Source organism: Saitoella complicata (assembly GCF_001661265.1).
Source record: "Saitoella complicata NRRL Y-17804 unplaced genomic scaffold SAICOscaffold_10, whole genome shotgun sequence".
NCBI classification, from domain to species: domain Eukaryota; kingdom Fungi; phylum Ascomycota; class Saitoellomycetes; order Saitoellales; family Saitoellaceae; genus Saitoella; species Saitoella complicata.
The window spans coordinates 438389-465998 of NW_017567001.1; the positions used below are offsets into that span (position 1 = coordinate 438389).

At 53.7% G+C, this 27610-nt stretch overlaps 16 protein-coding genes across 16 annotated transcripts; 9 read left to right on the top strand and 7 right to left on the bottom strand.

Annotated features, from left to right (window-relative positions):
- Positions 1-65: 65 nt before the first annotated feature.
- SAICODRAFT_47912 (uncharacterized protein) lies at positions 66-1109 on the top strand (the record flags this gene model as incomplete). The annotated part of the gene is made up of 1 exon (XM_019168907.1): positions 66-1109. A coding segment is annotated over one exon (1044 nt), but the record flags the coding sequence as incomplete, so codon positions are not given.
- Positions 1110-1181: 72 nt separating this feature from the next.
- On the bottom strand, positions 1182-2285 carry SAICODRAFT_116137 (uncharacterized protein). The gene has a single exon (XM_019165340.1). The coding sequence runs from the start codon at positions 2144-2146 to the stop codon at positions 1214-1216; it is 933 nt and encodes a 310-aa protein (XP_019024636.1). The 5' UTR covers positions 2147-2285; the 3' UTR covers positions 1182-1213.
- Positions 2286-2850: 565 nt separating this feature from the next.
- Positions 2851-4716, top strand: SAICODRAFT_56457 (uncharacterized protein; the record flags this gene model as incomplete). Its single annotated transcript, XM_019169450.1, has 1 exon — positions 2851-4716. The coding sequence occupies one exon, from the start codon at positions 2851-2853 to the stop codon at positions 4714-4716; it is 1866 nt and encodes a 621-aa protein (XP_019024637.1).
- A 60-nt stretch (positions 4717-4776) lies between these two features.
- Positions 4777-6498, bottom strand: SAICODRAFT_71083 (uncharacterized protein). The gene is made up of 2 exons (XM_019170643.1): positions 6326-6498; positions 4777-6274 (listed from the first exon to the last, which is right to left on the bottom strand). Exons 1-2 carry the CDS (start codon positions 6461-6463, stop codon positions 4877-4879), a joined length of 1536 nt encoding a protein of 511 aa, XP_019024638.1. The 5' UTR covers positions 6464-6498; the 3' UTR covers positions 4777-4876.
- Positions 6499-7551: 1053 nt separating this feature from the next.
- Positions 7552-7758, top strand: SAICODRAFT_56199 (uncharacterized protein; the record flags this gene model as incomplete). The annotated part of the gene is made up of 1 exon (XM_019169431.1): positions 7552-7758. A coding segment is annotated over one exon (207 nt), but the record flags the coding sequence as incomplete, so codon positions are not given.
- Positions 7759-9610: 1852 nt separating this feature from the next.
- Positions 9611-10825, top strand: SAICODRAFT_7230 (uncharacterized protein; the record flags this gene model as incomplete). Its single annotated transcript, XM_019170755.1, has 2 exons — positions 9611-9647; positions 9705-10825. 2 exons carry the CDS (start codon positions 9611-9613, stop codon positions 10823-10825), a joined length of 1158 nt encoding a protein of 385 aa, XP_019024640.1.
- Positions 10826-11173: 348 nt separating this feature from the next.
- On the bottom strand, positions 11174-12600 carry SAICODRAFT_7231 (Pkinase-domain-containing protein; the record flags this gene model as incomplete). The annotated part of the gene is made up of 2 exons (XM_019170757.1): positions 11174-12297; positions 12360-12600. The coding sequence occupies 2 exons, from the start codon at positions 12598-12600 to the stop codon at positions 11174-11176; spliced, it is 1365 nt and encodes a 454-aa protein (XP_019024641.1).
- Positions 12601-12706: 106 nt separating this feature from the next.
- SAICODRAFT_19004 (uncharacterized protein) lies at positions 12707-14334 on the top strand (the record flags this gene model as incomplete). Its single annotated transcript, XM_019166044.1, has 1 exon — positions 12707-14334. Exon 1 carries the CDS (start codon positions 12805-12807, stop codon positions 14332-14334), a length of 1530 nt encoding a protein of 509 aa, XP_019024642.1. The 5' UTR covers positions 12707-12804.
- Positions 14335-14446: 112 nt separating this feature from the next.
- Positions 14447-16249, top strand: SAICODRAFT_30191 (uncharacterized protein). The gene is made up of 4 exons (XM_019167614.1): positions 14447-14762; positions 14822-15394; positions 15446-15611; positions 15674-16249. The coding sequence occupies exons 1-4, from the start codon at positions 14503-14505 to the stop codon at positions 16187-16189; spliced, it is 1515 nt and encodes a 504-aa protein (XP_019024643.1). The 5' UTR covers positions 14447-14502; the 3' UTR covers positions 16190-16249.
- A 308-nt stretch (positions 16250-16557) lies between these two features.
- Positions 16558-17889, top strand: SAICODRAFT_25178 (uncharacterized protein; the record flags this gene model as incomplete). The annotated part of the gene is made up of 1 exon (XM_019166831.1): positions 16558-17889. The coding sequence occupies one exon, from the start codon at positions 16558-16560 to the stop codon at positions 17887-17889; it is 1332 nt and encodes a 443-aa protein (XP_019024644.1).
- Positions 17890-18450: 561 nt separating this feature from the next.
- Positions 18451-19208, bottom strand: SAICODRAFT_116484 (uncharacterized protein). Its single transcript, XM_019165341.1, has one exon. It carries the CDS (start codon positions 19081-19083, stop codon positions 18511-18513), a length of 573 nt encoding a protein of 190 aa, XP_019024645.1. The 5' UTR covers positions 19084-19208; the 3' UTR covers positions 18451-18510.
- On the bottom strand, positions 19209-20039 carry SAICODRAFT_116485 (uncharacterized protein). Its single transcript, XM_019165342.1, has one exon. The coding sequence runs from the start codon at positions 19882-19884 to the stop codon at positions 19333-19335; it is 552 nt and encodes a 183-aa protein (XP_019024646.1). The 5' UTR covers positions 19885-20039; the 3' UTR covers positions 19209-19332.
- SAICODRAFT_30193 (uncharacterized protein) lies at positions 19810-20511 on the bottom strand. Its single transcript, XM_019167615.1, has one exon. It carries the CDS (start codon positions 20280-20282, stop codon positions 19875-19877), a length of 408 nt encoding a protein of 135 aa, XP_019024647.1. The 5' UTR covers positions 20283-20511; the 3' UTR covers positions 19810-19874.
- Positions 20512-22295: 1784 nt separating this feature from the next.
- SAICODRAFT_56493 (cora-domain-containing protein) lies at positions 22296-23689 on the top strand (the record flags this gene model as incomplete). The annotated part of the gene is made up of 3 exons (XM_019169455.1): positions 22296-22853; positions 22911-23330; positions 23393-23689. 3 exons carry the CDS (start codon positions 22296-22298, stop codon positions 23687-23689), a joined length of 1275 nt encoding a protein of 424 aa, XP_019024648.1.
- Positions 23690-24850: 1161 nt separating this feature from the next.
- On the top strand, positions 24851-25925 carry SAICODRAFT_56354 (NAD(P)-binding protein; the record flags this gene model as incomplete). The annotated part of the gene is made up of 2 exons (XM_019169441.1): positions 24851-25160; positions 25216-25925. The coding sequence occupies 2 exons, from the start codon at positions 24851-24853 to the stop codon at positions 25923-25925; spliced, it is 1020 nt and encodes a 339-aa protein (XP_019024649.1).
- On the bottom strand, positions 25891-26828 carry SAICODRAFT_30196 (uncharacterized protein). The gene has a single exon (XM_019167616.1). The coding sequence runs from the start codon at positions 26782-26784 to the stop codon at positions 26140-26142; it is 645 nt and encodes a 214-aa protein (XP_019024650.1). The 5' UTR covers positions 26785-26828; the 3' UTR covers positions 25891-26139.
- Between the last annotated feature and the right edge of the window lie 782 nt (positions 26829-27610).

The following is a 27610-nucleotide window of genomic DNA, read 5'->3' on the forward strand; positions in this document are numbered from 1 at the left end:
CGTCCGCGCCGTCTTCATACACCTCCGGCACCTCCACCTCGACCTCGGGTTCGTCACGGGCTGACAACGCAGTCGAGATCAGCACCAAGAAGATCTCCTACGACAAAACCACTCCCCCGACGGTGGGCTGCGAATCCATCGTCATCGCACAACAACAACTTCTCATCTCAGAATACACCAAAATCCTCAAAGACATCCGCTACGTAAACATCTGGGGCTACCTCGAAACTGAAAACAAAGGCGATGCAGCGATCTGGGTCGCGCAACAAATTTTGCTCAACATGCTCGGTATTACGACGATGGAGGTTTGCCGGTATGTTGATCGAGATTGCGATATTGAGAAGTTTGCGGGTGCGCTCAAGGAGCACGAGCATTCCGCCATCGTCATCGCAGGTGGTGGAAATACGAATGATTTCTACTGGGATGACGTTCCCTCCCGATTCAAAATGATGGCCAAGTTCCCCGACGTCCCGGTTCGCTCGTTCCCGCAATCAATCTACTTCACCAAACCCGACAAACTAAACCAAACCCTCACCAATTACGGTGCCCACCCCGATCTCCAGCTCTGTGCCCGCGATCGCCCATCCTTCGATTTCCTGGAAGAACACTTCAAACCACAGGGCATCGACACCCGTCTCACCCCCGACATCGCATTCATGTTCGGCGACCGACACGACATCCGTCTCAACACCCCCAAGAAATGGGATATCCTCATCCTTGCCCGGGACGACTGGGAAGTAACCAAAGGTGCCGAATCCGAGCTCAAGGAGGGTGAAGGCACGCTCACCCTACCCACGGGCCGAACCGTAACCTACAAGAAAATCGACTGGAAAAAGATTCCGACGGGGGGGATAAACGATGAGGGACACAAAGAACTCGGCAAAAACCAACGCGCTTACGCGAAAGCTATGGATGGGTTCGCGCTTCTCGCCTCGAGTAGGTTCGTCATTACGGATCGTTTGCATGGGCATATCATGACTACGGTATTGGGTGTGCCGCATGTTCTCTTGGACTCGAAGTTGAAGAAGAACTTGAATTACCATGGGACGTGGACGGAGGAGTGTGGGTGTGTTAGGGTTGTGGATGATATGGGTGAGGCGATGGGTATGGCGGGGATGTTTTTCGAGGTTGCGGAGAATAGGGCATAAAGGAATCTATAGCTATAGAAGCAAATTATTTATTTTCTGATACAGCTGTCGTGCGTGGGGTGGAGTTATTTGTCCCATTTTGCAGGTCGTCCGAATAACCACACAACCTCCCCACACTCCACCCCAAACATCCTCATCCACACCTTCGCTTCTTCGAAAAACCCTGACTCGACATACCCACACGTGTAAACCTCACTAGCCCATACCCACCCCACCAGAAACACAACTCGATACACCCATCCCGGTCTCCTTGCTCCGGAAAAGTAGAAAGTTTCGAGAGTACAACCCAGCCCGTTGAGCAGGAAGTAAAGGATGTTTATTCCGCGGACGTGCCCGGCGGACATCCAAGTTAGGTATTCGTGGGCGAGGCCGGAGAGGAGGAATGTGAAGAGAGCGGCGGTTGCGTTTTCGCAGGGTCCGCGTTTTTTGGCATCGTTCTTTCTTTCGGTCTCGTGAGTGGATACGCTTTGAGAGTCGCGACGGGAGCGTGTTTCGGGACGAAAGAGGAGTTTGCAACATGGGCAACTCACCCTCTCGAAAACCACCACATGCAAAACCTCATGAACCGGCAAATTCCACCTCCTCGCCCACAAATCCCGGAACCCCCCCGCCCGCCAAACCCGCCTGAACATCCCCCTCTGCCTTACACCCCCTACAAGCCCTGCCACCGCAAAGAAACCCCCGACGAAGCCCTCGAGCGAGATGAGGAGGATGAAGCCCAACAAAGCCATGTAGAGGCGTGCTTGGGAGAATGACATGTAGAAGAAGGAGGCGGGTGGGGGGATACAGCGGAAGAGGAGGAGGGAGAAGGCTATTTTGGGGAGGGAGGTGAGGAGGAGGTGGTGGGTGTTTTCGAGGCGGGGGGAGAGGTGTTTGGTAGGGTGGGAGTGATTGTGGGGGAGATGGGGGGAGGCGGAGGTTGTGGGGAAGGTTAGCATGTGGGACCAGAATTGGGTTGGGGTCCATTGCGATGATTTGTGCGGTTCGATGAATGACATCTTGACATTGCCAACGTATTAGAATGAGAACGAGAGGAAGGGGAGAATAGGAACATACCCAATATATCCTCAACGAACACACAAACGCCAAAACCCCCAACGAAAAATCCACAATCACAGACCCACTCTTCTGCCGCCCCCACACCATCCCTGGAAAGAGCACGACGAACGCGATCGTGCTCCATCCCGCCAGTTTGTGTCTCCGAGACGAGGGAGGAAGGCGGAGGGATGGGTAGAGGAGTAGTTGGAAGATGGAGAAGTAGAGGAGGTAGACGGAGATGATTAGGGCGGGGGGACGGTTCCAGTGGATTGCGGGGAGGGGGTGGGGGGTTACTGGGAGGCCGAGGTGTTGGAAGAGGTGGCCGATGGTGGAGATTGGCATGGCGTTGTGTGTGATTGCAAGGGAAGAGGAGGAGATGGGGAGTTCTGCTTATGCTTAAGGGTTGGATGTGAAGTCATGAGATCATTGACGTGGGTGCTAGTCTCATGTCATGGCGAAGTCGGCGACCTCGAAGCGATTTGGTAAGCGAGACTCGTAAACTGAAAGTCGAGAAGGTTACGACGGGTCCATCGGCAAGAACTCCCAGGATTCGGAGGTCAGCCGTGGTGGTGCGTTGGCGTCGGCACCCGCGGAACTCTTGGCGACGAAACACGACACCAATTGCAATTGCATTCATCCAGCCAGCATGCGATCCCTCCTCGCGATGCTGCTGAGCATATGGGCCCTGCTACTCCCCCTCACAACCGCCTTCTACATCCCCGCCATCTCGCCAAACTACTACCATACCGCCGACCCAATCCCCCTCCAAGTCAACAAACTAACCTCCTCCAAAACCCAACTCCCCTACGCCTACTACGACCTCCCCTTCTACCCAAAACCCCGCAACCCCCACAGAGTATCTCTCAATCTCGGCGAAGTACTACGGGGTGACAAAATCATGGGGAGTGACTACGAGTTGCGGATGGGCGAGGATGTTGATTGTAAGTGGTTGGGGGATGTAGAGATAAGCGCTGATCAGGCACGGAGAGCGGAGGAGATGGTTAGGGAGGAGTATGTGATTGAGTGGATTGTTGATAATTTACCGGGTGCGACGTCGTATATCACAGAAGACCGCACGAAGAAATACTACGGCGCGGGGTTTCGGATGGGGAGCTTCGTTGATGGGAGGGCGAGATTGAATAACCACGTCACCATCGTCTTGAAGTGGCGTGCGGCGGCGATGGATCCCTCCAAAAGGCTTATTGTTGCGTTCGAAGTGTATCCGAAATCAATCGCGGGCCCACCAGGGACCTGTCCCCCCGTCCTCGAAGCACCCGGTCTCCCACCCTTCGAACTCACCGGCGATCCAGCACTGATAACATACACCTACTCCGTCTATTGGCGCGAAGACAACGAGGGCCCGGGTTGGGACGATCGGTGGAGTATGTATATGCTCGGCGGCGTAGAGGGGGCAAGCGGGAGCGGGAGTGTGGTTCATTGGGTTTCGGTGGTGAATAGTTGTGGGATTGTGGTGTTGCTCACAGTCATGATCGCCATGATCCTCATCCGGACGCTGAAGCGCGATATCTCCTCCTACAACGCCGTCCCAGACTCCGAATCGCTGGAGGCGGAGACGGAGACGGAGACGGAGAGCGCGGGGTGGAAGTTGGTTCGTGGTGATGTTTTCAGACCACCGCGACACCCCGGGGCCTTTGCGGCCCTCATCGGCAGCGGCGTCCAAATTGCCGCCGCAAGCGCCGGGGTCCTCGTCCTCAGCGCACTCGGCGTCCTCAACCCCTCCTACCGCGGCGGATTCCTAGGCGTCGCACTCCTTCTCTTCGTCTCCGCCGGGTTCATGTCCGGGTACGTCTCCGCCCGAATTTATACCGCATTCAACGGACAACGTGTCCTGCGGAACGCGCTCGTTACGGCGTGTGCGGTGCCGGGGATTGGTGTTTTGGTTTTGGGGGGGTTGAATTTGGTGGTTTGGGCGGAGGGGAGTTCGGGGGCGGTGGGGGTGGTGGTGGGTACGTGGGTGTGTGTGTGTGTTCCGCTCGTTCTCGCCGGGGCGTGGGTCGGAAACAGACAACCCGCGATAATCCAACACTCACCCAAACCCAAACAAATCGCGCCGCAGCCGTGGTGGACGAGGTGGTGGGCCTGCGTGCTGCTTGGCGGCGCGATACCCTTCGCTGTGGTGTTTGTGGAGTTGATGTACATTTTGAGAACATTATGGGTAGACCAGACGGGGTACTACTACCTCTACGGCTTCCTCATCCTCATCGCCCTCATCCTCGCCCTCACCATCCTCGAGATCTCGATAATCTACACTTACCTTCTCCTATCCGCACAAAACCCCAACTGGTGGTGGCGCGCATTCGTCATCGGCGCATCACCTGCCATATGGGTTTTCGTGTATAGTGTGGTGTGGCATGGGAGGGTGCGGGGGGGGGAGTGGGTTGGTGGGTTGTTGTTTGTGGGATATATGGGGGTTGGGTGTGGGGCGTTTGGGTTGGTTGGGGGGATGGGGGGGGTGCTTGGGAGTTGGGTGTTTGTGAGGAGGATTTATGGGGCAATTAAAGCGGACTGAATCGTTGTGGTAGCTCGGATATACGTCGTTAATAGCGGACCTTTCCACGGTAACAGATATGACCCGTTCAGCATTTTATAATTCCGAGCTGCAGCTCCATCTAGCTACCTATTTGTGTATGAACCATAACATCCCAAAACGAACTCCCCCCTCATTACCATCACCTCCCCAAAAGCCTCCCCCAAACCTCTCCCCCCACCCGCCTCAACCCCTCCCTAACCCCCTCAACCCTCCCCCCCCTCCTCCCAACATCCTCCCACTCCCCCCAATACATCTTCCGCCCCATCTCACCCAGCAAATTCCGCCCCGGCTCCTTCCGACGCGCGAAATCGATTTCGTTGGGAGGAGTGGGGAGCCAGTATGGGATGGGCTTGGTGTTGAGGTAGGTGTAGGATTGGAGAAGGGGTTGCAAGGGGTCAGAGGAGGTGCTGGTGGGGGGAAGGGAGGGAATTAGTGGGATGCCCGCCGAGATTGCGAGGGGGATTGAAGGATGTGCGAGGCCGGAAGGCGAAAAGTACTCTTCGTTTCCTGGTCCCAGGATCCCGTCCGCTTTCGACAATTCCTCCATCAACGCTGCCACCGACAACCCCCGATGAATGGTGTAGTTGACCCCATTCCGCACGAAATGATCAGGGATCGCGACATCCCTCACGTTCATGCTCAGATCGTAGATATCCAGCGTTAGCTGTACCCCAACCTGCGCCAATACCTCCCATGCTGTACGGAAGTGGTGGAGCATGGGGTATTCGGTCAATAGATCCACACTGTTGGGCGGGAGGATTAGGGCGAGGGATGAGTTGTGGAGGGGCTGGGGGTGGGGTGGGTTGTGGAGGGGTGGGGCGGGGACTTTTGGGGTAGCGTCTGCGTCCCTTTTCGTCTTCGAGAGGGTAGCGTCGAGACCTTCTTGGTTGCCGTCAGACACACCCTTCATTGGTGGTGTGAAGACGGGTGCCCACCACTGAATCCCCGGCCTCGTCCACATCCCGCCCACCGCACTGCCCTTATTCTCCTTACCAGTACCAGTACCAGTACCCGTACCCGCCTCCAACGCTTTCGCATCCTCCGCCTCCCACTCATCCACAACGCTTGAGAGGAACGCGGCCGTGTGCGGAGAGAGGGTAACCATCTCCACCCTTCGCGCTCCAATGAATGGTTTCAGGGCCATGGCTAGGGGTGAGGAGGCGTGTCGCCAGAGATTGGCGTCGTGGACTACGCAGACCAGTTTGAAGTTGCGGGGGAGACGAGTGATATCATCCGTCAGCGCCGACAACACGGAAGAATAGGTGGTAAAGTCTTTCTCGCAGGTCGAGAGGACGAGCGTGTCCGGCAATGGTTCCTCATCCGCGGGTCTCCCACCCTGTGCTTTAGCTGCGGCGGAAGAGGTGTACGCAAACTCACTCGGCTGACGAATGGTGAGCGTCGCCGTTTCCGGAAGAAGTGAGTGGAGGTATGAATCTGGTCCGAAACGGGAGGCGGAGGAGAGGTGGAGGGTTATATCGGATGTGTGCTCGCCGAGGTATTGGAGGAGGGGTGCGATCACGTCTGTATTTTCGCCGCTCTACACCGGGATGTTAGAATAAGAAGGATTTGGAGAGAGGAGGGGTGTTACGGATTCGGTGATGACGACTCGTTTTGACGAGGAGCGCAGGAGGGAGGAGGCATCACTGGGGGAGGCGCCTGACCAGAGTAGGACGGTGATGAAGAAGAAAGCGGCGAGAGTCGCTATGACATATCGCGGTGGTATCATCCTCTTCTTCTTCTCTTCCACTTGTCAACACCGAGGTCTGTTGGTGGTGAACAGCAACATCGACCCGCGGGTGGTTTAGCCAGGGGGGTGCAGATCGTCAAAGTCTAAGCGCAGCTGCCCATGGAGCAACACGATGGTGCTTAAAAACCGGGAAGGGTGGACAAAGAGGGAACACCCCTCGAGATGGGACGATTGGTATCATTCATACTGCTAACAGACGTTATTGTGTACAGCGGTGGGAACACTTCCTCGAAGGCGTCTTGGACCTTAGCGTAATCAAGGAACTTGAGAGTTCCCATGATAATCAATCGGTCCAAATTGTAGTGTACTCTTTGAAAGACGCAAAGGTACTGGGAACTCATTTTTCAGTGATTTGAAGACCTCGCTCGTGCATTGCTGCTATGTGCAAAGTTCTTGACGGGCATTTCCGTACATGCACGAGAGCCCTGTAAGCGTAAGAGAAAACACCTCCAAGCAGCTCGAAAAAAGGTCTGGGAAACTCAGTAAGGGCTCAAAATGCTTGGGAAGATGTGTGCCGATGATCACCGCGACAAGGTAATCAACGAATATACTTCTGGGAAGGATGTCTACAATATTGCGACCAACATCGAGAGGTCTCCTCGCACAGTTAACCGCATTGGGAAAGAGATTCGAGGAGACAGGGCTTGCTGAGCGTAAGGGGAATTCAACCTGCGGGCGCAAACCGGCTATTGACAAGTTTCTGGGTTTGCTAAGTAGACTACTACTGCTTACGGGTACCACCAAGGACATCACTAAATGACCGCAGCAAATCAAGTACTTGTACAACAAGAACCCTACCCTCTATCAAGACAACTGTGCTGAGTTTCTCAACCATCAATTCGCTCCATCTCTATCGCGCTACCATTTCACCCGCTACCTGCAAAAGATTGGATATACCCGTAAGGTCTTAACCTTATGGGCAGCCCAGCGCAACCCCAGCTTACTCGTAAACCATGCCATTGAATTGGCTGACTATTGAGCGCACAGGTTCACGAAAATTTGGATACTCGCCGACCGGCACCCCCGCCATCCAGGAGAGGGTCTTTGGGTATTCGACACATTGAATTGTGCTGCCTGCATTGACTATTGAAGGTTTGAAGGCGCTACGCATCTTTCAGGGATCCTTTACTGCTGACCGATCCGTTGAATTCATCAAAGAGGACCTGCTACCAATCGTTGGTCCAATCCCTGGTCCAAACAGCGTCATTGTGCTTGATACTTGTCAAATTCATCATGATCCAAGGGTTGCTGAACTCTTAGTAAACCAACAATGAGTGCTGCATTGTTTCCTTACCACCATATTTGCCTGACCTCAACCCAATCGATCTCTGTTTCAGCATGTTCAAGGCCTGGATGAAGAGCAATAACAACGATCCTGACACCCTGTCTTGACCCTCCCTCTTTTATTCGCAAAGCGATTGAGTACATCAACACAGATCTCGAAAAGATCTGCAGTTTGTACACGGGCTGTGGTTATGCGCTGACCGGCATGGATTTGCGTCAATACGTTGATAACAACCATCAAATGGCCGCTCGAGCGGCTGAGCGGGTGTAGCTATCATTCGTTAGTTAGTCTCAGTGTTTTTTACCAATCGAAGGGACATTTCGTTCATTATTCAAGCACTTGCCGTTCTCACGGGTCATTTCCTTGACAAATTGGCTGGGAACTGCCCCACCTGCGTGACATGCAAGTGTAGCTTACTAGACTACTCACTTTGAGACAAGCATGTTGCACGCCCAAACCTGCATTAGCGTGCAGAATGCTTGACAACGTCATTTCGTGCTCGACGGAGTGTATGAGAGTTTAGTGAGCTTATTGCAAAAGAATCAAGCATCGTGGATTGAAAAGCAGTACAGTGCTGCTGGATACCTTTCCAAACCGGCCACCACTTGCGCATAATATTCACCATCCATCTTCACAGGCGGTAGGCCACTCGGCTCGATGTTCTTGAGATCGTCGAGCACTACTCCATTGTCGATGATCGCATCTCAAACCGTCGGACAATAGTCGATGTAGTCTGGAACCTTGGTCTTGAGACAGGCCAGAAACCCGTCCAAATCAACAGCAGCCGGCCCTTGAAGAGGGCTCGAGCCTCGGAGCATTTGCGGGTCAATGGTTGTGCTTGTTGGGGTCGGGGCCTGAGTGGACTGACTCGAGGGAGGTAGCAGCAGTAGATCGAATCGAGACGCAGTCACCGGTGTAGGTAGTTGAGGGACACCGGACAAAGAGCGCATGCTTTCAGGTGTTTCCGCTTGATCCATGGACTTGAATGGTTCGAGCAACCCAGCAAAAAGGGGATCATGGTTGGGCGGATCCTCGACAGTAACTCCAGGTTCTTTCGCCACCAAGTACTTGGACCATAGATTGAGGAGATCATTGGTAATGTATCGATGTTGGCCAAAAAAGGGATGAACATAGCAGTACTGCTGGTAATGCTTGGCGCATTCATGCTTAGGCTGCAGGGTCTGAACAGCAAGGGTCCTTTTGTAGCGTTGAGGATCATTTGCAAGTTCATTCGAAATGCCCTGGAGAGCACTGTTGGTAGCACTGTGCCTAGGTCGAGGGATGAGAGGCTTCCGAGCCTTGGACTGAGTCTGAGAGGCGTTGCACAGAGGTTTGCTGGTCGAACTCGAGTTGAGAAGCAGCCCTTGTAGGGTCGTAGTGTGTATCGATTAGGATGAAAGCTGACAATTCGCTGGTGCATCCCGGCTCCTCCCACGGCAGGCTTTCCAGTTGATGTCGGGCTTCAGGGAGTATTTGTTGACCCCTTCGATGACCATGTGATCATGACGGAGCTCCTCGAGGGCAAGATCAATCAAAAGCTGCTCTTGGTCAGCCCAAGACCTGACTGGATTGACCGTCCAGGGTGCTTAGGGGTACTTGTGGTTCTTTTCCGTAGTGACGAGAATGAAGACCTGGAAGTCGTTGAATCTGGTGATAGTATCAACAACGGTGCGTCTTCGTCTTTGAGTTCAATGACTGCCATAGGCCTTTTTTCCCTCCGGACTGTATTTGTAGGTGGTGGTGAGGCTGCTGCGCGTCGAGGATTTTGCAGGGTGACGTCCCCCGATACCAGCCAGAACAGTCAGCACAGAAACTCTCCACCAACACCCCCTACACCCGCCATGTCAGAAATCACAATCAACATCAAGTCAAGTCAAGGTATGGCAACATCGTGCACTACATGCATTGACAGCCATACTCACCACTCCCCTACAGACAAGAAATACTCCCTAACAGTCCCCCTCTCCCTCACCGTCCGCGAATTCAAAGACCGCGTCGCAGCCATCTCCGAAATCGAAGTCGAGCGACAACGTCTCATTTACAGTGGCCGCGTACTCAAAGATCCAGACACGTTGGAGAGCTATAAGATCGCGGATGGGAATACTGTGCATCTCGTCAAGGGTGCCGCTACGTCATCCACCTCCAATCAACCCGCTGCGGCCGCACAGGTTCCGCAGAGCGTCTCGGCGGGGATTAATCCAAGTAACCCTCTTAATGCCTTCACGAGTTCGCAATACGCAGGCCACCAAATCCCCCTCCCACCCCCCTCCCTCTTCGGCCCAGACGGTGGAATGACATTCCCCTCCACGGCCCCTGGGTCCTCCTCTGACCCCTCTTCCCTCCAACAAATGATGTCTGACCCAGCTACCCAAGCAGCAATGCACGCCATGCTCCAAGACCCCGCAATGCTCGATATGATCCTCGAGAGATCCGGGCTGAGAAATGTACCCGGAGCACGGGAGATGATGAGGAGTGAGGGGTTTAGGAGGGCGATGTTAGATCCGGGGGTTTTGGGGAGGGTTGGGGAGATGGGCGGGATGATGGGTGGACAGCAAGGGAGTTTTCCGGCGCCGGGGGGACAACAGCAGGGACAGCAAGGGCAGCAGCAGGGTGTGGGGGCAGGACAGCAGCCTAATCCCTTCGCGGGTATCTTTGGCCCTGGATCTATTTTTGGTGCTGGTGCCGCTGGTGCTGGTGCTCCGGGTGCTGCGGGTGCAGGAGCACAGGCGAACCCGTTGGCGGGGTTGATGTCCATGTTTGGGGGTCCCGCCGCCGGTGCCGGTACTGGTGCTGGAGCTGGAACAAACCCCTTCGCTGACCCCGCCCTCCTCGAGATGCTCATGGGCGGTATGGGCGGTGCTGGCGGCATGGGAATGAACAACCCCTCCACCGAGGCCGAGACCGACACGAGGCCCCTGGAGGAACGATATCAAACCCAGCTTGGGCAGTTGAATGATATGGGTTTCCTCGATTTCGAGAGGAATATTGCGGCGTTGAGGAGGAGTGGGGGGAATGTTCAGGGGGCTATTGAGGTTCTGTTGAGTGGGGGTGTTTGAGTTGTCGAGGTTGAGGGTATGAAGTGAGGGGTGTGGTATAGGGTTGAGGTTGGTAGAGTATTTTGGACTAGCTGGATTATTGCGCGAGTATCAATTGTTGTTGCGAGTGGTCGCACGGAGATATCGATATCAGTGAAAGTTGTATTAACGATAAGGGAATGTGGGGTATTACTGGTTATCAATACTCGAGAGAGGCCCGCTGCTCTCTTCTTTGCTCCCGTCCAAATCCAATCAAACCGGCTCCTTATTCTCCGACTCTCAATACCAAAACCTCTCTCTCTTCCTTTCCTTTCTCCTGCCAATTCCAAAAGAAAACAGCCCTCCCCCCCCTCTCCTCCACCCCACCCCTCAAAACCCCTCAAAAACACCCCCAAACTCATCTTCCCCACCCCCCCCTCCACAAACCTCCCCCCTAACTCTCCCCCACTCAACCTCTCTCTCTCCCCCCCCAACCTCCTCATACACCTCGAAATTCGACCGATCCCCCTCGCCCCTAACGACCGGCACGATCGGTGGACGGACTTGACAGTGTTCGAGGGCGTCCCAGTCGAGGGCGGAGAAGAATGCGTGGCGGCGCACGTCCAGGGAGCCATGGGAGAGGGTGCCGAGGCGGCGGGAGAGGTCTGGGGTTAGGAGGGATAGGATGAATGAGCGGGAGGGGGCCTCGATGTGTGGTGTGGAGGAGGAGGAGGAGGAGGAGGAGGAGGTGGGGAATCGGACGCGTCCTTCGATGATTTTTTCGTAGATCCCGAAAGGGTTGTCGGCGTAGAATGGAGGGTATCCGACGAGCATTTCGTACGTCAATATCCCCAGTGCCCACCAATCCACTCCCTCCCCGTGGCCGAGTGAGCGTATGATTTCTGGCGCCAAATATTCTGGGGTTCCGCAGAGTGTCCACGTCCGACCCCTCCCACCCGTGCTAGGCGACGACAAGTGTTTCGCGAACCCAAAGTCCGTTAATTTGATATGTCCCGTCTCCGCCAACAATATATTCTCGGGCTTGAGATCACGGTAGACGATGGAATGGGCATGCAAGAACTCGAGCGCCAACACGATTTCCGCGGCGTAGAATTGTGCGACGGGGGTGGGGAAGTGTCCGGCGCGGCGGAGGTGGGTGAAGAGTTCTCCGCCCGGGATGAATTCGAGGAGCATGAAGAGGGAGGTGCGGGTTTGGAAGGAGGAGTGGAGGGAGGTGAGGAAGGGGTGGCCCCCGTGGGCGTGGTGGGGGGAGTGGGAGGGGGAGATGGCGTGGAGGATTTGGGATTCGTTGAGGACGTGTTCGAGTTGTTTTAGTTTTAGGACGGTTGCTTTTGCGAGAATTTTTAGGGCGAAGAATTGGGGTTGAGCGGAGGAGCGGCGGCGGTGGGGGTCGTGTGGGATGAGGTTGGAGTGGGAGGGGTTTGGGGAGCGGGGGGGAGCTGTTGGGGACGGGTTTAGGCGGGCCAAATACACCCTGCCAAAGGTTCCCGTGCCTATGGCATCGGTGTTAACATCGTACACGGTTGTTTGATGGGACGACAGATAGATGACATACCCAACGTCTCCAATAACTCCAATCCATCAATATCAGGCTCATGTTCATCATCGATACCACTCTCGCTAGCGCTCTCCCCTTCAAACCTGCTATCCCCACCATGGCCATGGCCACCACTCGTGTCGAATTTCCAGACATCTTCCCATACGGGCTGCGTACCCGGACTCACATCCGTACCATCGTGGATTCCGGCGTCGCAGGAATGGGAGAAACTGTATGGCGGGGGCATATCGAGGGACATCCTGTGTGGAGGAGGAACTTCATTGCAACTGGGGAGGTTTGGGTGGACATGTGCTGCGTATAAGGTGCGGCTTGTGCGTGCGGTGCACTGCTTGTGCGGGGGATCCCAAATTACCGGTGCCGGCCCTCCTCCGCGACCTAAGTACTCCCTCCGCCATGTTTGTACCACCATAGGGCTGGCTACCTTGGAGTAGGTTATAAAACAATGCTGCTATCAGGCCTCCACGGACATCGCGGCCGTTTAGCCATCCTCGCATCGATCTTGCTCGCGTTTTGGTCTCTTTCTCTGTTTCTCCGGACTACCCCATCCCCCAGCACCATCAAACATCCTCAATCCGGATCTCTTCCGAGCAGTGACCCTTTCATCGAGGATGACTTGGAGTTGGAGTTAGCAAACACACCCCTCTCCGCAATCTACTCTACCCTCGACCTCCTCCTCTCCCTCCACCTCTCCCACCCACCCCTCCCCTCATCCCAAACCTACCTAGCCGAAACCGCTCGACTCGCACGAATCCTCACCTCGATCTCCGCTTGGCCCGCAGGGGTTGATGAGAATCAATTGGGGTTGGTGTTGGAGGAGCGGGTGCTGGGATATTTGGATACGGCGGGGATTGAGAGGAGGGTTGAGGGGGCGGGGGGTGCGAAGGGGGTTTTGGGGTGGGTGTGGCAGAGGATTGGAGAGGGGGGTCGGGGGAGGGGGGTTGTCGTTATTGTTGATCCGGGGAGGGGTGGGAAGGGGGTTGAGAGGGAGTTGGAGGTATTTGTGAAAGGGTTACGAGAAGGTGTGAAATGCACCCTCCCAATCGAGATCACATACGCAGGCGAGTATGCTCTGAGCGAAGCCCAGCGCGATTTCCTCCGAGAACACCTCGACATCACCCAGATCAAATTCATCGACATCTTCGAATCCCCCCTCTTCCTCAACCCCCGCTCCCCAACCGGCCTCCCACTCAAGTCTGTCACCTCAATCACACCCTACGCCATCCTCGCGTCCGAGTTCGAGGAGGTGGTTGTGTGTCGTCCCGATACCATATTCCTTCAGAACCCGCAAACGCTCTTTTCGGCGTCTGAATACAAGACGAATGGAGCGTTGTTTTTCCATCCAGCCCTCATCAAAACCGATTCGACTACGTGGCATGAACGCACTGATTGGATCATATCTCAAGTAGGGGCGGAGGGGGTATCGAGCGAGCTGTCGCACTCTAAGTTTTGGGCATCACAAGCCGACGGTATGTCAACCCCCGATTACGTATTCGTGATCAGTAAGAAGGAGAGGGAGATGGTCTACGCAGTAGGCTTCGCGGGGTGGATGGCCCTTCCGAACGTCCGCGACCATTGGCTTCATACCTGGGGCGGGAACGAGGGCGAGGTGATGTGGTTGGCGTGCGAGATGATGAGGGTTGCGTATGGCTTCTCCTCATCTTGGGCCGGAGCGATTGGCGTTTTGTCTGAGAATGGAGCGGAGGTGTGTGGGGGGAGGGAGGTGTACGTTATCAAGGATCGTCCGGTGTGGTTTGGTGGGGGGTTGATGAAGCATGAGGGAAGGGGATGGGTTGGGGCTAGGGAGATGGCGTGGACGGAGGGGGAGAAGGTGGAGTGGGGGAGTGGGAGTGGGAATGGGACGTGTGTTGGGCTTAAGGAGGGGAGGTGGAGGGATATGACGGGAGGGTGTGATCTAGTGGTGGAGAAGATGGTGGGGATTGCGGAGGAGGTATATGCCAGAACCTTAGCATAACTGTTTTCAATATAGCTGATCGATCCTTGTATGGAAATCCTGATCGATCAACACGTGCACCGCAACAACGTCATGACTCGCACCAGCCCGACTCCAGCGCAAACCGTAAGATCCCCTCCCCAACGACCAATTCACCGTCAATTGAGTCTCCAATCCCGCCTGTCGACAATGCCTCTCCCACTTCGCCGCAAACCCCCAATCACTACCCCACCCAACCTCCTCCTCCACCTCATCAAAAACCTCGGGTTTATCTCCGCGTCCCTCATCTTCCTGCCCTTCAGTTTGACGGTCTTGTTTTGGGCCACGGTTTTTAATTGGGTTTTCTCGGAGGAGAAGGGGAGGGTGAGGGCTGGTGAGAGGAGGATGACGGTCATGGTTTCGGGGGGACGGGCGACGAAGGGTTTGGTGCATATGAGGGCTTTTGCTAGGTACACGCACTTGCGGTGATCATGAATATCGATCGTAACTGATGATTGTGTGTGCATAGAGCTGGGCACCGTGTCATTGCTGTCGAGGAACCCTCGCAATCCCTCAACGCTGCCAGATTCTCGAAGTATGTGGCGGCGTACTATGCACTCACCGACCCCCTCAAGTCTCAAGATGCGTACACGAATCGGCTCGTGGAGATTGCGCGACGCGAAAAGGTGGACGTGTTCGTCCCCGCATCTGGTGTGGCTACGACATTATGTGACGGACATGCGAAGCCTGCACTCGAGAAGTTGGGTGTGAGGGTATTGCAGTTCGATGCTGACCTTGGCTACAAGTTGGATAAGAAAGATGCGTTTATGGGGTTGTGTCGGGACTTGGGTCTCGAGGTCCCGGAGACTGTGTTGGTGAGGAGCGTGGAGGATGTTATGGACTTTTCATGGGAGAAGAAGAGGGAGGAGGGTAAGAAGTTTTTGTTGAAGTGTGTTGGCGTCGACGATAAGACGAGGAATGATATGACATTGTTTCCTTGGGATGATTTGGAGGGGATGAGGGGTTATGTCAATACGTTGGGTATCACGGATGAGAATCCGTATATCATTCAGGAGTTTGTGAAGGGGACTGAATACTGCTGGTAGCACCCGCTGCTTCATCTCTATGGACATAGCTAATGTGGGTTCTACAGCCAATCCGTTGCTATTGACGGTGTCGTCCGTACGTTTTCTTGTTGCGAGAGTAGCGACCTCCTCATGAACTACGCACACATCACCCCCGCCTCCGGTCCCTCCGCCTCGAATGCCCGTCAGATCGCGAAACAATGTCTGGACTTCACAACCGAGTTCTGCAAAAAGGTACACTGCGAGCATCGTGTTTAGTTGACCCTCCCAACATGTACTGATCGCAATGTGTACAGATGAACATCACCGGCCAGATCTCGTTCGATTTCATTGAGAGGGATGGAAGGGTTTTGCCGATCGAGTGTAATCCGAGGACGCATACTGCGAATACGTTATTGGCGAATCATCCTGGGTATGCGCACGCGTATCTCGCTTCTCCTCTTGCGAATGCGACGTATGGGCCAGAGGGCCACCAAGGGCAGTTTAACGGCAACGGCAATGGCAATGGCAATGGCAATGGGCACGGCAAGGTTTCGTCTTCTCGGCATTTGTGGCCGATTCAGCCGTCGCCTGCTGAGCCGCCGACGTACTGGATTCCGCACGAGATTTTCGATGCGATTCGGTACCTTGATCCATTGACGCTCGTCTACCGTCTGATGCTGGAGAGGGAGGCACAGTGGGATTGGAGAGATCCTGTACCGGGAGTGTGGTTGTACCACGTGTACTGGCCGTCGGTGTTGTTGGAGAGTTTGCTGGGAGGAAGGAGGTGGACGAGGATTAATGCGAGTACGGGTAAGGTGTTTTGGTGTTAGATGAGAAATTAATGGAGGGAGCCGAAGGATGTGAGGTTGTGGTACATGCATGATTGAGATGGACATTGTTGATTTGGTGTGGATATGAGCCGTACTATGCATCGCTAGAATACGAACGAGAACGTTGAGGACGCAAATGAGACGTCGTACGTAGGATTGATTGCCTTTCTACACTGCTCCATCCCCTTTATGTCGAATGAATCTTCTTGACGATCGCGATGGCGAACTCGACGTTCATGATTTCCCATAGCGGGTAAATCCGCTTGCAGTATCGAGCGCACAGACCCGCGCTGCAACGGGCTGCACATCAACACAACGGCCAAGCCTCCAACACAACCCTCGACCAGCAGTCATCTCCACCCGCAATCATGGGCTTCGCAATGCTTCGACGGCCATTGGGGCTGATCATCGCCGCCTCTGTCATCCTGCTATTCACGACATGGGGCTTCCTCACAACGGACTACGCGCCCCGGAATGTCCCTTTTTCGGTGCCGTTTAGGAAGGCAGCACCGCCGACGCCGCCGCCGTCGCCGTTACACGTCGACGTGATTGAGACCGGAGGGAGTCATGATGAGGTCACAGCGGCGCTCGTGTACGCGTTCTCCCAGCTTCCGTCGACCACGATCGGGTTGTATCTATTGTTAAAGAGATACGGTATCAGCGAGATTTACGACTCTTTCTTCCCTACTGCGGAAGACGAGCGGGGTCAACGCCTCATCGACCCAAATCGTGGTCCGGATGGGTTTTCGTTGGAGAAGGTGAAGACCACGAGCCCGGATGTGGTCGTGTTGACGACGTGTGAATTGGATATTTTTCATCGGAAGGAGCCGCTTGGGTATTTGTTGCAAGAGGGAAAAACGCACTTGTTTTGTACGATTCATCATGCGGATCGGTGGAATACCTCGACCGCGGCGGGGGAGAAGTTGGTGGGTGCGTTGAAGCCTTGGGTTGAGGCGGGAAGTGTGACGTTTTTGACGCTTTCGGAACATGTTTCGAAGTATTTGCATTCGGACATCTTGCCGACGTGGCCGGAGATGACGTCTCCCCCGAATATCCAGGCATTTGCGCCGGTATTCCCGGTTGTCTTGAAGAATGAGCAACCAGATTTCGCGATCACGCAGAAAGAAACTGCATTCACCCTCCAAGGCGATTTCGACGCCAAAAGACGCAACTACACCAAAATCCTCTCCCAGCTCCGCGAGATGCTGAAAAGTGGAAGCGAGACGGCGAGTACCCTGACCATGCACCTCCTCGGCCATGGTCCAGTTCCGACGATTCCGGAGGAGGTGGCGGGACATGTCAAGATCGATAAGAATCTGGATTATGTACCCTTTTACTCCACACTATCGAAGAGTTTCGCGTTGATCACTGCATTCGCCTCTGAAACGTACTTTACCGAAAAAGCCTCCTCATCCGTGCCCGCATCTCTCATCTCCGGGTGTCCACTCGTCGCGGACCGCAAACTGCTCGACACGTACACCTATTTGAACGAGGATGTGGTGTGGTTGAAGGAGGAGGGGGAGGATGATATGGATGCGGTGAAGAGGGTTGTGATGGAGATGGGGGAGAAGGAGTTTAGGGAGAAGAGTGAGAGGGTTAGGGAGAGGAACCGGGGCTTGTATGTGGGGAATGTGGAGAGGTTTGGGGGGTGGGTTGAGGGGTTTAGGAGGGACAGGGAGGTGGAGCGGGAGATGGATTAGATTGATTACAAGAAGATTTGTGGATCGGAAGATATTAATGTTGACGGTGGTTCACGTAGCATACATGACATCGCTGGGATTGGAAATTGGAAGACTTGGGTCTCAGATAACGTTATAACATTAAATTGGAATGTTCGGCTATGGCTATATGACTTTGACTTTTGCATTGGTGAACTAGCTATAGAAACGCTACACACAGCTGGGCGATTCTTCGTTGATTCTGTAACCGTAGAAATGTGGCAAGCAATTTATTCATGGAGCAGCAGTCAGGCCTTGGGCTTGATACGGGGGAAGGTCCGCCCGGTATCGGCATCACCGCTATCATCTCCGCATCCTCACAAGCTAAGAGACAGCATAAACATGTCCCAGAAGAAAAGGAAGCAGAAAGCGGCTCAGGGTCTCAGGGCCGGTCATGGCCTTAAATATCCCGATACAGTCATCCTGATCTTGAGCCTAGCGCTCGCGAACGGGCACGTAGACGACACGGCATACTGGACTTGATCAACGTCGAAGAAGCTAGGCATTGGAGAATGAATTAGCAAACTAATTGCAGCTTATTGAAACTGGTAAACTGTTCAGGTGCGACCGGGTTCCAAGGTAATCCAATAATGGCGTGGGCGTTCACATTGCTCCTTCGTCCGAGCGATAGCCGTAGGGAGACGGCGATAACAACGAACTAGAGTAGGTGCGGAGCTCAACACCTGGGTACATCGGGATGCCAAATTCGTCATCAGCAACCAATGCTCGAGTCTTCGTCTTCGGGTTGAGCAATCCCTGTTGATCAGACTCCGCTGATTCGAGGTTCCATTCCGAGTTCTCACCGCTGACATGGAAATTCGTTTTCACATCATCGAAACGCTTCAAAGCTTCGTTAGCTGAGATGCGACTGCTCACTCCGGGCGAAGGCCGAAGGGCTCTGGTAAACCCTGGTAAGGTTGTGCTGTCGTCCATGATAGCACGTTGAATCGTCGTACGCCCTTTGTTGCTGCACGCTTCCCACAGAGCAATTGGAATCATCCAGCCAAGAAGAGCAAGAGGCCAAAGAGTGAGTCGTTGCCTGATTGCTGAGGTGTCGTCGTACACTTGAACCGGTAAAAGGGCACCGGCAGTAAGGTTGTCGTCTTCCCAGTTCCAGAGGTCATTGTTTGCCTCAAGCAACCAAGAAGACAGCCAGGCCGTGGTTAAGTGAGACATAAGTAACTCTGTCGCGTTCTTATCAAATGCAGAAGGATCGTTAAGCTTCAAACCTGTCAATGCTGCGAAGAGGAGAGCTGATGAGTTGAACTCCTGCTGTGCAAGATCGTAATTCGAGAAAGCGGAAGAGCCATCAACAGGTGCGACATCCAATGCTCTCTTGCGGTTGGGTTCCGCTACGAAAGTCCGATTACCGGGACAGAATACTGCTTCTTCATCGCGCCAGAAAGATATTGAACATGAACCGATTCAGAAGGAGTTGTCTGTAGAAGAGCCCGTCAGAGCATAGCGGTTCACTGTAAACCATGGGCCCGTACTTGCGTTGTTTTCGGCTACGAGAACATCGATACCCAGTTTACCCATATCGTCACGAGCGATCGGCGAGGAGACGCTGAATGGTATGAGGATACCCACAGAAACCTCCCACGCTGTACAGAAGATGCTCCCATCGAAGCCTTCCTCCAACAGGGCCGAAACATTGCCTTGGCATGTCACATTCACAGGTGCGTCTTCCTGAAAAAGGTACACGCCAGGCGTTTCCCAGCTGAAATTTGTGTGTGGGAATGGCGTGTCTACGGTGCCGTCTCCACACCAGCCCACACCCACGACAAAGTCGTGGGATGAGACGCAGATAGGGCCCTCGTAAGGCGAACAGGAGAAGTAACGCCTTCGCAGATGCCTTGGGCAATTGCCGTTTGAGGAGATACAGGCGCCCAACAGGTTGCGGCTGGAAGGGCGATGCCATTCGACTGAGGGATCGTCTCGTCCATCATAGCTAGTCGAAACATCTGCTAGTCGCATGAGCCATCATTGCCGGGTGTCACGGTATAGACTCCATTCGTCACATTGTAAGTATTGAAGAGCAAGGACTGTGCAGAGACACTGGTCCTCGTAACGTTCGTGGACAATTCCAGATACGAATCGGTAAAAGTTGACGCAAGCTCAATACCAACCATGTTGAGAATTCCAAAAGCAACCACTGCCAATGTCCTCGTCAACACCACCCTCATGCGCTTGTTCATTGATAGGTTGTACAGCAGAGTGACAGATGAACCAGTACTGACCATAGAGTGAAGCTCGTGCACTCCGAGTCTTTCTCCAAGGGAAGACTCACGTAGCTGCGTGACTCCACGGCGGAGGAAGTGGTACAGGATGAAGCTTGCTATGAAGGTCGTAACGTGACGGATGATGGTATACATCAATTAAGACAAGTCCTGCGGTCATCCATGCTGGTGCCGTAACAGTGGCAACCATCAAAACTCTCGAGATCTCCTCCTTATAATGGGCAATTGTGGTATTAGTTGAGTTCGTAGCCATGGGTCAACGGACGGAATCAACAGGAAGTCGTGATCTGTAGTATGAGAGCCTGGAGCAATGCACCGGACATCCTGAGCTTTTGAGGGTGGTCTATCCTATGAGCGGCTCGCGTGCGAAATGTATGTGCTTGGGCTCAGACTGCGGACTGAACACGTTTTCTGGAATACCGTGCACGGCAGATGATGATACCACGAGCCGAAACGGAAACAGGGTAACCCTAAGTAAAATATGTACCGGCATGTATCCGTCTATCTTGCATGTTACAGCGCCTGTTTGAATGGGACCAATATCTCTTGGCCCAGTCCAAAGCAATGCAGATGCAAATGTACTCCCCGAGCTTCACATGTCCTAAAGATATCCAGTGAAATAGTCGTGCAATGCGGCGACTTCATGACTAAGGACTCAGATTTGACGCACCGAAAATGTCACGAGCGACGCCGAAAGGAAGCCGCCTGAGCTGAGTGATGAACTCTTACCGGCTGAATTACCAACCCTCACGTTGATCCATGATGTAAATGCCAGGATTTCTCACCATGGCCCAATGACATGGGTGGTGAATGGGCCGTGCGTAAGGTTACCTCGCATGCGCAGCACGCAGCAGTCGATCCACAACCGAGCGCCCAGCTGCTTCCCGACGTAACCGCCATACTGCAGCTGCCCAGGTGTATGAAGCCCCAACCAACCCCATCCTCCGAAATTCTGCATCAGCAATAACAGCTCGTTAACATCCTTCATTGACTGCTTGCTTACGTCTTGATTCGTTCGCGCTGGCGTTGACAACGAATCACCCCGCTTCCGATCCTTCCTCGAACTCATTTGAGGACTTCACGATCCATACGAAGATGCACCATCATCGCGGTTCAGAGTCACAGTCTTCTCATTCTTCGTCCGCGTCCGATTCAAGATCCATTTCTCCCGGATCACCAGAAACAGCGCGTCCTGATATCGGTCCCCTCCAAGACGCAGGTCAACTCGATAACAATCGAGCAGCGACGTCTCCAGGCCCGCAAGGAACACCGAACTTCAGCCCGAGCTCATATACGCGTGGCGAACGGTACGGATCGAAGAGTTACTTTGCGGAGAGGAAGAGACGGGGGAGTAACGATAGCATTGACTCGGACGTATTGCTCGATCACCGCAATCAGGCACAGTCGTTACCTCGCAACAGCTTCATGATGCCGAGGGCGAGCGTTGCGGGTGGTGGACATAGAGGAAGCAGACTATGGATTGCGCCAAAGGATCCGAACAATCCTCCAAGTGATGGCGAACCGGCCAGTGAAGCGTCAGATAGCGAAGGTTCGAGTGAGGAGGACAAGGACGAGAGTTCCTCGTTGCTGAGAAAGGGATCTCAGGCCGGACGTCAGCACAGACCGTCACTTGCGAAACGAACGTCGTCAAATCGGCATCGACACCGCTCTCAACGTTCACGGATGACGCCTATTTCGGAGGACCTTGTTTCGCATCGTGATGGGTATGGCACTATGCCTGGTACGGCGTCTTCGTCACCTACCGACCGAAAGAGTATCAACAATCCATCGTCCGTTCCATCATCCTATGCGTCACCGCCGCCATCGCAAAGACGTCCGACTGCTGGTCGACCCAGCGTGTCAGGAATCAACTTGTCCGGTCAGCGCATACAGCTTCCAATTGCTCAGAGAGCGCTGCCGGGCGAGGATCTCCCACCTTCTGGGGTCGATATGGGAAGTCTGCCTCATGCTCTCAGCTCCGGGACGCCCTCCGAGGCAGGCGATGGCAGGTTGTATGATGACCCTACCGACACGCACTCTGACGCTGGGGACAGACCATGGGAAGGAGAAGATAATAGGAACAGAAGTCAGAGTAAGGCGGAGGAAGATGTGTGTTTTCCCGTCGAGGACACGACCACTGGAGAAGCCATGTATTCTTGGCCGAATTACGATGTTTTGGATGATTGGACGCGAGAAGAGAAGCCTGAGTATGGATCGGGCGATGAGGAGTCGAGTTCGAGGAGTCCGTCGAGGGTGAGGGTCCGAAGGTTGAGTGAGCCCGCTGCGGTGGAAGGGAGATTGAGGTTTAGGGGACAATGGTCCGGTAACCCGAAACCGGAGGAGGAAAGGCCGTGGAGGTTTACGTTTTTCTCGGAGAGTGTTGGTGGGACGGTACATTCGCCGTCCATGTCTGATATCCTCCGTGAGGGCGAGAGGTGGGAGGACGTATTGGGCAAGGATACGGGATTATGGTGGCTCGATGTGAATCAGCCTACCGATTCCGAGATGAAGATGCTCTCCAAAGCCTTCGGTATCCATCCCTTGACCACCGAAGACATCAGTATGGAAGAGACGCGAGAGAAGGTCGAGTTGTTCCGGAATTACTACTTGGTCAGTTTCAGGAGTTTTGAGCAGGATCCTGCAAGTGAGGATTATTTGGAGCCGGTGAACATGTACATCGTGGTATTTAGGGATGCGGTTATCTCGGTGTGTAGCCATCAAGATCTGTGTTTGTAGTTGAGCGCTGACGATGATTTCATACAGTTCCATTTTACGCCTACGCCGCACCCAGCAAACGTCCGTCGACGTATTCGGCATTTGTCTGATTACATCACCGTATCTTCAGATTGGATCTCATACGCTCTTATCGACGATATCACTGACGCGTTCGCTCCGCTCATTCATCGTATCGAATACGAAGTCGACGCAATCGATGACGTTGTCCTGAAGATGCACTCTGGATCCGACGAGTCTGATTCCGAAGACGAAGGAGAAAATGGTGGAAACATGTTGAGGCGCATCGGCGAGTGCAGAAAGAAGGTTATGGGTCTTTTGAGGTTGTTGGGGAGTAAGGCGGATGTCATCAAGGGGTTCGCGAAGAGGTGCAACGAGCAGTGGGATGTTGCGCCTCGAAGCGAGATCGGGTTGTATCTCGGCGATATTCAGGATCATATCGTTACCATGGTTCGTTGCTGTTCTGATTGGGGTTCTTACATGTGCTCTGTTTGACTAACCGCAACGTACAGACCCAAAACCTGAACCACTACGAGAAGATGTTGTCGCGATCACACTCCAACTACCTCGCCCAAATCTCCATCAACATGACCCGCGTCAACAATGAAACGAACGATGTCCTCTCGCGACTCACGGTCCTTGGTACGATTCTCGTTCCGCTTAACCTCGTTACGGGATTATGGGGTATGAACGTCGAAGTGCCTGGACAGAACCATAGTGGGTTGAGTTGGTTCTTCGGGATCTTGAGTAGTTTGGCGGCGTTTGCGATTTTCTCGACGATCATGGCGAGGAGGTATGGAGTTGTATGAGAGGAAGGGAGGTGGGAGAGGGAAGAAAATGAGGGCCGCAGCTGGCTGCGCATAAAGGAGGGGAAAGGAGAGTATGAGGTTAACGATGAAAATTGAATGGGAAATGGATCGTTTCATATGAACATTAACTCTGCCTCTGATTAGATTAACTGGGAAATGATATTTCCCACGCTTCCGGAGCGTAAACGGGCCACCTTCTTGGTATTCTTACCGGATAGATCAACGTAGTAGCGGACCTCACACATGATCACGATAGTGGACGAACAGCAAGAATATTTTGGCCCGAATAATGCACAACTTGACGCAACTTTCACACACCCATGTCCGCCATCCTCACTATTTATCGTACACACCTGTCTCAAATATTGACATAGTCAATGCTGGACCCATTGAACACGGAACTCAGTCCTTCGGTCCCTCCTTTTGAACACCCTTATCCCGGCCAAACCCCTCTGGCCCACTCGTCGTCACACCCGCATTTGGCTGACTAGCATTACCACTTTCCTCCTTCTGCTTTCCCTGGGTCAATGGCTTTCCATCCATGCCGGTAGGAGTCTCCTCAGACTGGGCAGAGGCGGGCTTCCGGTGGGAATCGATCTTAGAGGTCTCAGGGTGAGATGGGGGAGGAGGGGTGTCTTGACGACCTGTGCCGGAGGTGGAAGAGGAGAGGAAGGGGGTGATTGTGAAGGTGCGAGTTGTAATACGGCCGCCGGTGCGCCGGGTAATGCGATTGGGAGTGGTAAGGACGTAACGGCGAAGAGATGTCATTGTGGTTTTTGTCGTAAAGTCTGGAGCAGCTGGTGGAGGTCCTTTTCAAGTACGATTCACAGCAGCTGAGGTAGATGCGGGGATATCGAATGTCCTACGATCATGATTCTCGATGGTGACGTAAAGATGATCGAGTCGGACGACCGGACAACTGACGACCTTGAACTCAAATATCTTTTCAGAATGAGTGCAAAATGGAAAAAGAGCAGCCTGAAGCCTGTCAAGGCTTCATAATTGCCGTGGTCACTCGGCTAATTCTGCCTGGGCGGAAGTGACATAACGCTCGCGCAATATGGCCCTCGATGCATCCACACCTTAAATTCCTCGCCCGGCCAAACCGTTCTTCCTCCCTAGCACGAGTTTCAATTGATCCATACCACCTATACTACCGCAATGTCTTCGCCCTTCCAAACAATAGCCCTCTTCGGCTCGACAGGTCATCTCGGCGCGTTCTTCCTTCAAGCTCTCCTCGATCCTCCGAACTCATCTTACAAGCCCACGATTCGCACCTTCGTGCGTCCCTCCGAGAAGGAGGAGTTCGAGAACTTGCCTAAGGACGAGAGGATTGAAGTTGTTGTGAGCGAATTGAAGGATGAGGCCGAGATGGTGGAGAAGTTGAAGGGCGTGGATGCCGTCGTCAGCGTGCTCAATGGTCCAGGAATCGAAGCGCAGTACGAGATCCTAGAGGCGGCAGTGAAAGCGGGTAAGTAACCATGCTTTACTCCTTCGACCCACGTACGGAGACTAACTTCTCGTAGGCGTCAAACGCTTCATTCCCTCCGAATTCGGCTCCCATCACACTTATCGCCCTCCATCCTCCTCTGTTCACTACAACCCCGCCTTCACCTCCCTGACGCACGCCATGTGGGACTCCAAAGCTAAGTTCAACGAGTATCTTACTCTCCATGCTGCTATCGACGAGGGCACGCTCTCATACACCATCATCGGCTGCGGCGACTTCTACAACCAAGCCTGGGAGCCATTCTGGTGCCCGTGGGCGGATGTCGGGAAGGTGAAGAGTCAGAGTGAGGTCGTTGTACCAGTCGTTGGGGACGCGGAAGCAAAGGCAGAGTTTTCGCATATCGGCGATGTAGCAAAGTACACCGCCGCCCTCCTCTCCCGTGATCCCAACATCTCGGAGAACAAGACACTGAACTTCCCTTCGCACACAGTCTCACAAGCGCATTGGGCTGAATTGATGGAGAAGTACTCGCCGACGCCGGTCAAGCGCCAAACGTTCTCGTTGGATGAAGCGCACGGGATCATCGCCGATCCTGATTCGGCGCCTGAGGAGTTGAAGAGTACGAGTCCCTTCCCGCCGGATTTTTGGTTCATTGTGAAGAGCGCGCAAGGAGAGGGGAGGTTTAGGAGGCCGAAGGGCGAGGTTCATAAGGAACTGTTCCCTGAAGTGGAGGTGTTGGGTTTGGAGGAGTATTTTGAGGAGCAGTTCGGGAGTCGCAAGGTGTAGGAATGCTACGGCGTTCACATAATTCGGCTAGTGTATGGTTTAGTCGAGACGGATCTTCGACGGAGTCCCAGAGCGTAACTTCAAGGCGGACCGTGCACACGCAAGACTCACGCAACCTTGAACCCTGCAGGATAGTGTGGATATGCAGTGCTTTGTATTACTATTTGGCCTTAGGTTTTTCATCTCCATCGTACATCTCAATTGCTGGAATCGGTTACTGTGCCTTTGCATCCGCCAGCGCCTGACCCTCCTTCCTCCCCTCGATCTTCTCATCGCGTGCGTAACCCATTCTCTGAACACCAACAGCCTTTCCGTAAACAAGCTCACCTCCCAAACCGGCAGAGAAAGCAATACCACCCATAGCGATCGCACTCAGAAGGACGTTGCCGCCAGTGGGGTGGAAGCCGGGGATCTTTCTGCGGACCCACCAGTTGTAGGTCGAGATGGAGAATGCGACGGCGTTTAGTGCACCGTGGTAGAGTCCGATACGGACGGATCTGTCGACGTATTCCTCGTGCGACTTGGGGTGTGTGAGTTCCTTGTCCTTACGGTTGATGCCGCCGGTCTTGTATAGCTCCCACAATTCTGCGCTTCCGGAGGTGATGGACGGGATGGAAGTGAGGAGACCAAGGATGTTGCTGACGTAGCCAAACTTGGAGATGTCGGCGAGGTAAGGTGTGAAGCGCGCCAAGGGACCGAGGTGCTGGATACCGTAGTGAAGGAGATCGGCAGTGTATGCAGCGGAGAGGAAGGTGAGAGGGAAGTGGACCGTCATGGGGTGTGTTGGGTGAGAGTTGCGGACGGGCCATTCGAAGTGGCCGAGCTCGACGACGGAGTAGAGGTTGTCAAGGATACCCATGATGTTTGCTTGTGATGTTTTTGGTGGTGAGTTTGGCGGAGAACAGACGGCTGACTGCAGCTGGATTTAACGTGCGGTCGCTTCGATTCTCGACGGTGACGTCATGACGTCATTCACATCTGGAATCGTCACGTAACCGATTGGCGCGCACTCGAAGTTCTTAGTTATATAAGGGTTTATATAAGGGAGTAAAGCTCCCTTATATATATTGACGCTTGAATGCCAGATTCTTACAAGATACGTTGTATAGTTGTCAAACATATCATTCCGATTGGAAAAATCGTGGCGTCAAGGACGATATGTTGGATCCAGATACTAGCTCGAAAAAAACGTAATTTCTCTTTCGCAGTAGGAAAATGATTATCACATATCTCATCGAAGCAAAACCCCAACCTAAAGTCATGAAAACGTCATCTCACCCAAGAACTGTATTCTCGTTGACAAGGTGAAAACTTGTGAGAAAAACATTGAGTAACTACATGACTGTCTCCAGGTCGAGATAACCAAGTCCACCGAGGAAAATGTCAGCCGACAGATTGTTTGCCTCGCAATTGAAAAGGTCAAGCCAAATGAGCAAAATGTTACCTAAGTAAACTAGAAATGACGGTAGTAAGGTTTAGGTAAAGAGAGTGCAGTTATGTGATACAAAAGCCCACGGAGTACTTGATCAACTTGGATTTGAAAGCGTCGTCAACTTAGGGTTAGGGTTAGGGTTAGGGTTAGGGTTAGGGTTAGGGTTAGGGTTAGGGTTAGGGTTAGGGTTAGGGTTAGGGTTAGGGTTAGGGTTAGGGTTAGGGTTAGGGTTAGGGTTAGGGTTAGGGTTAGG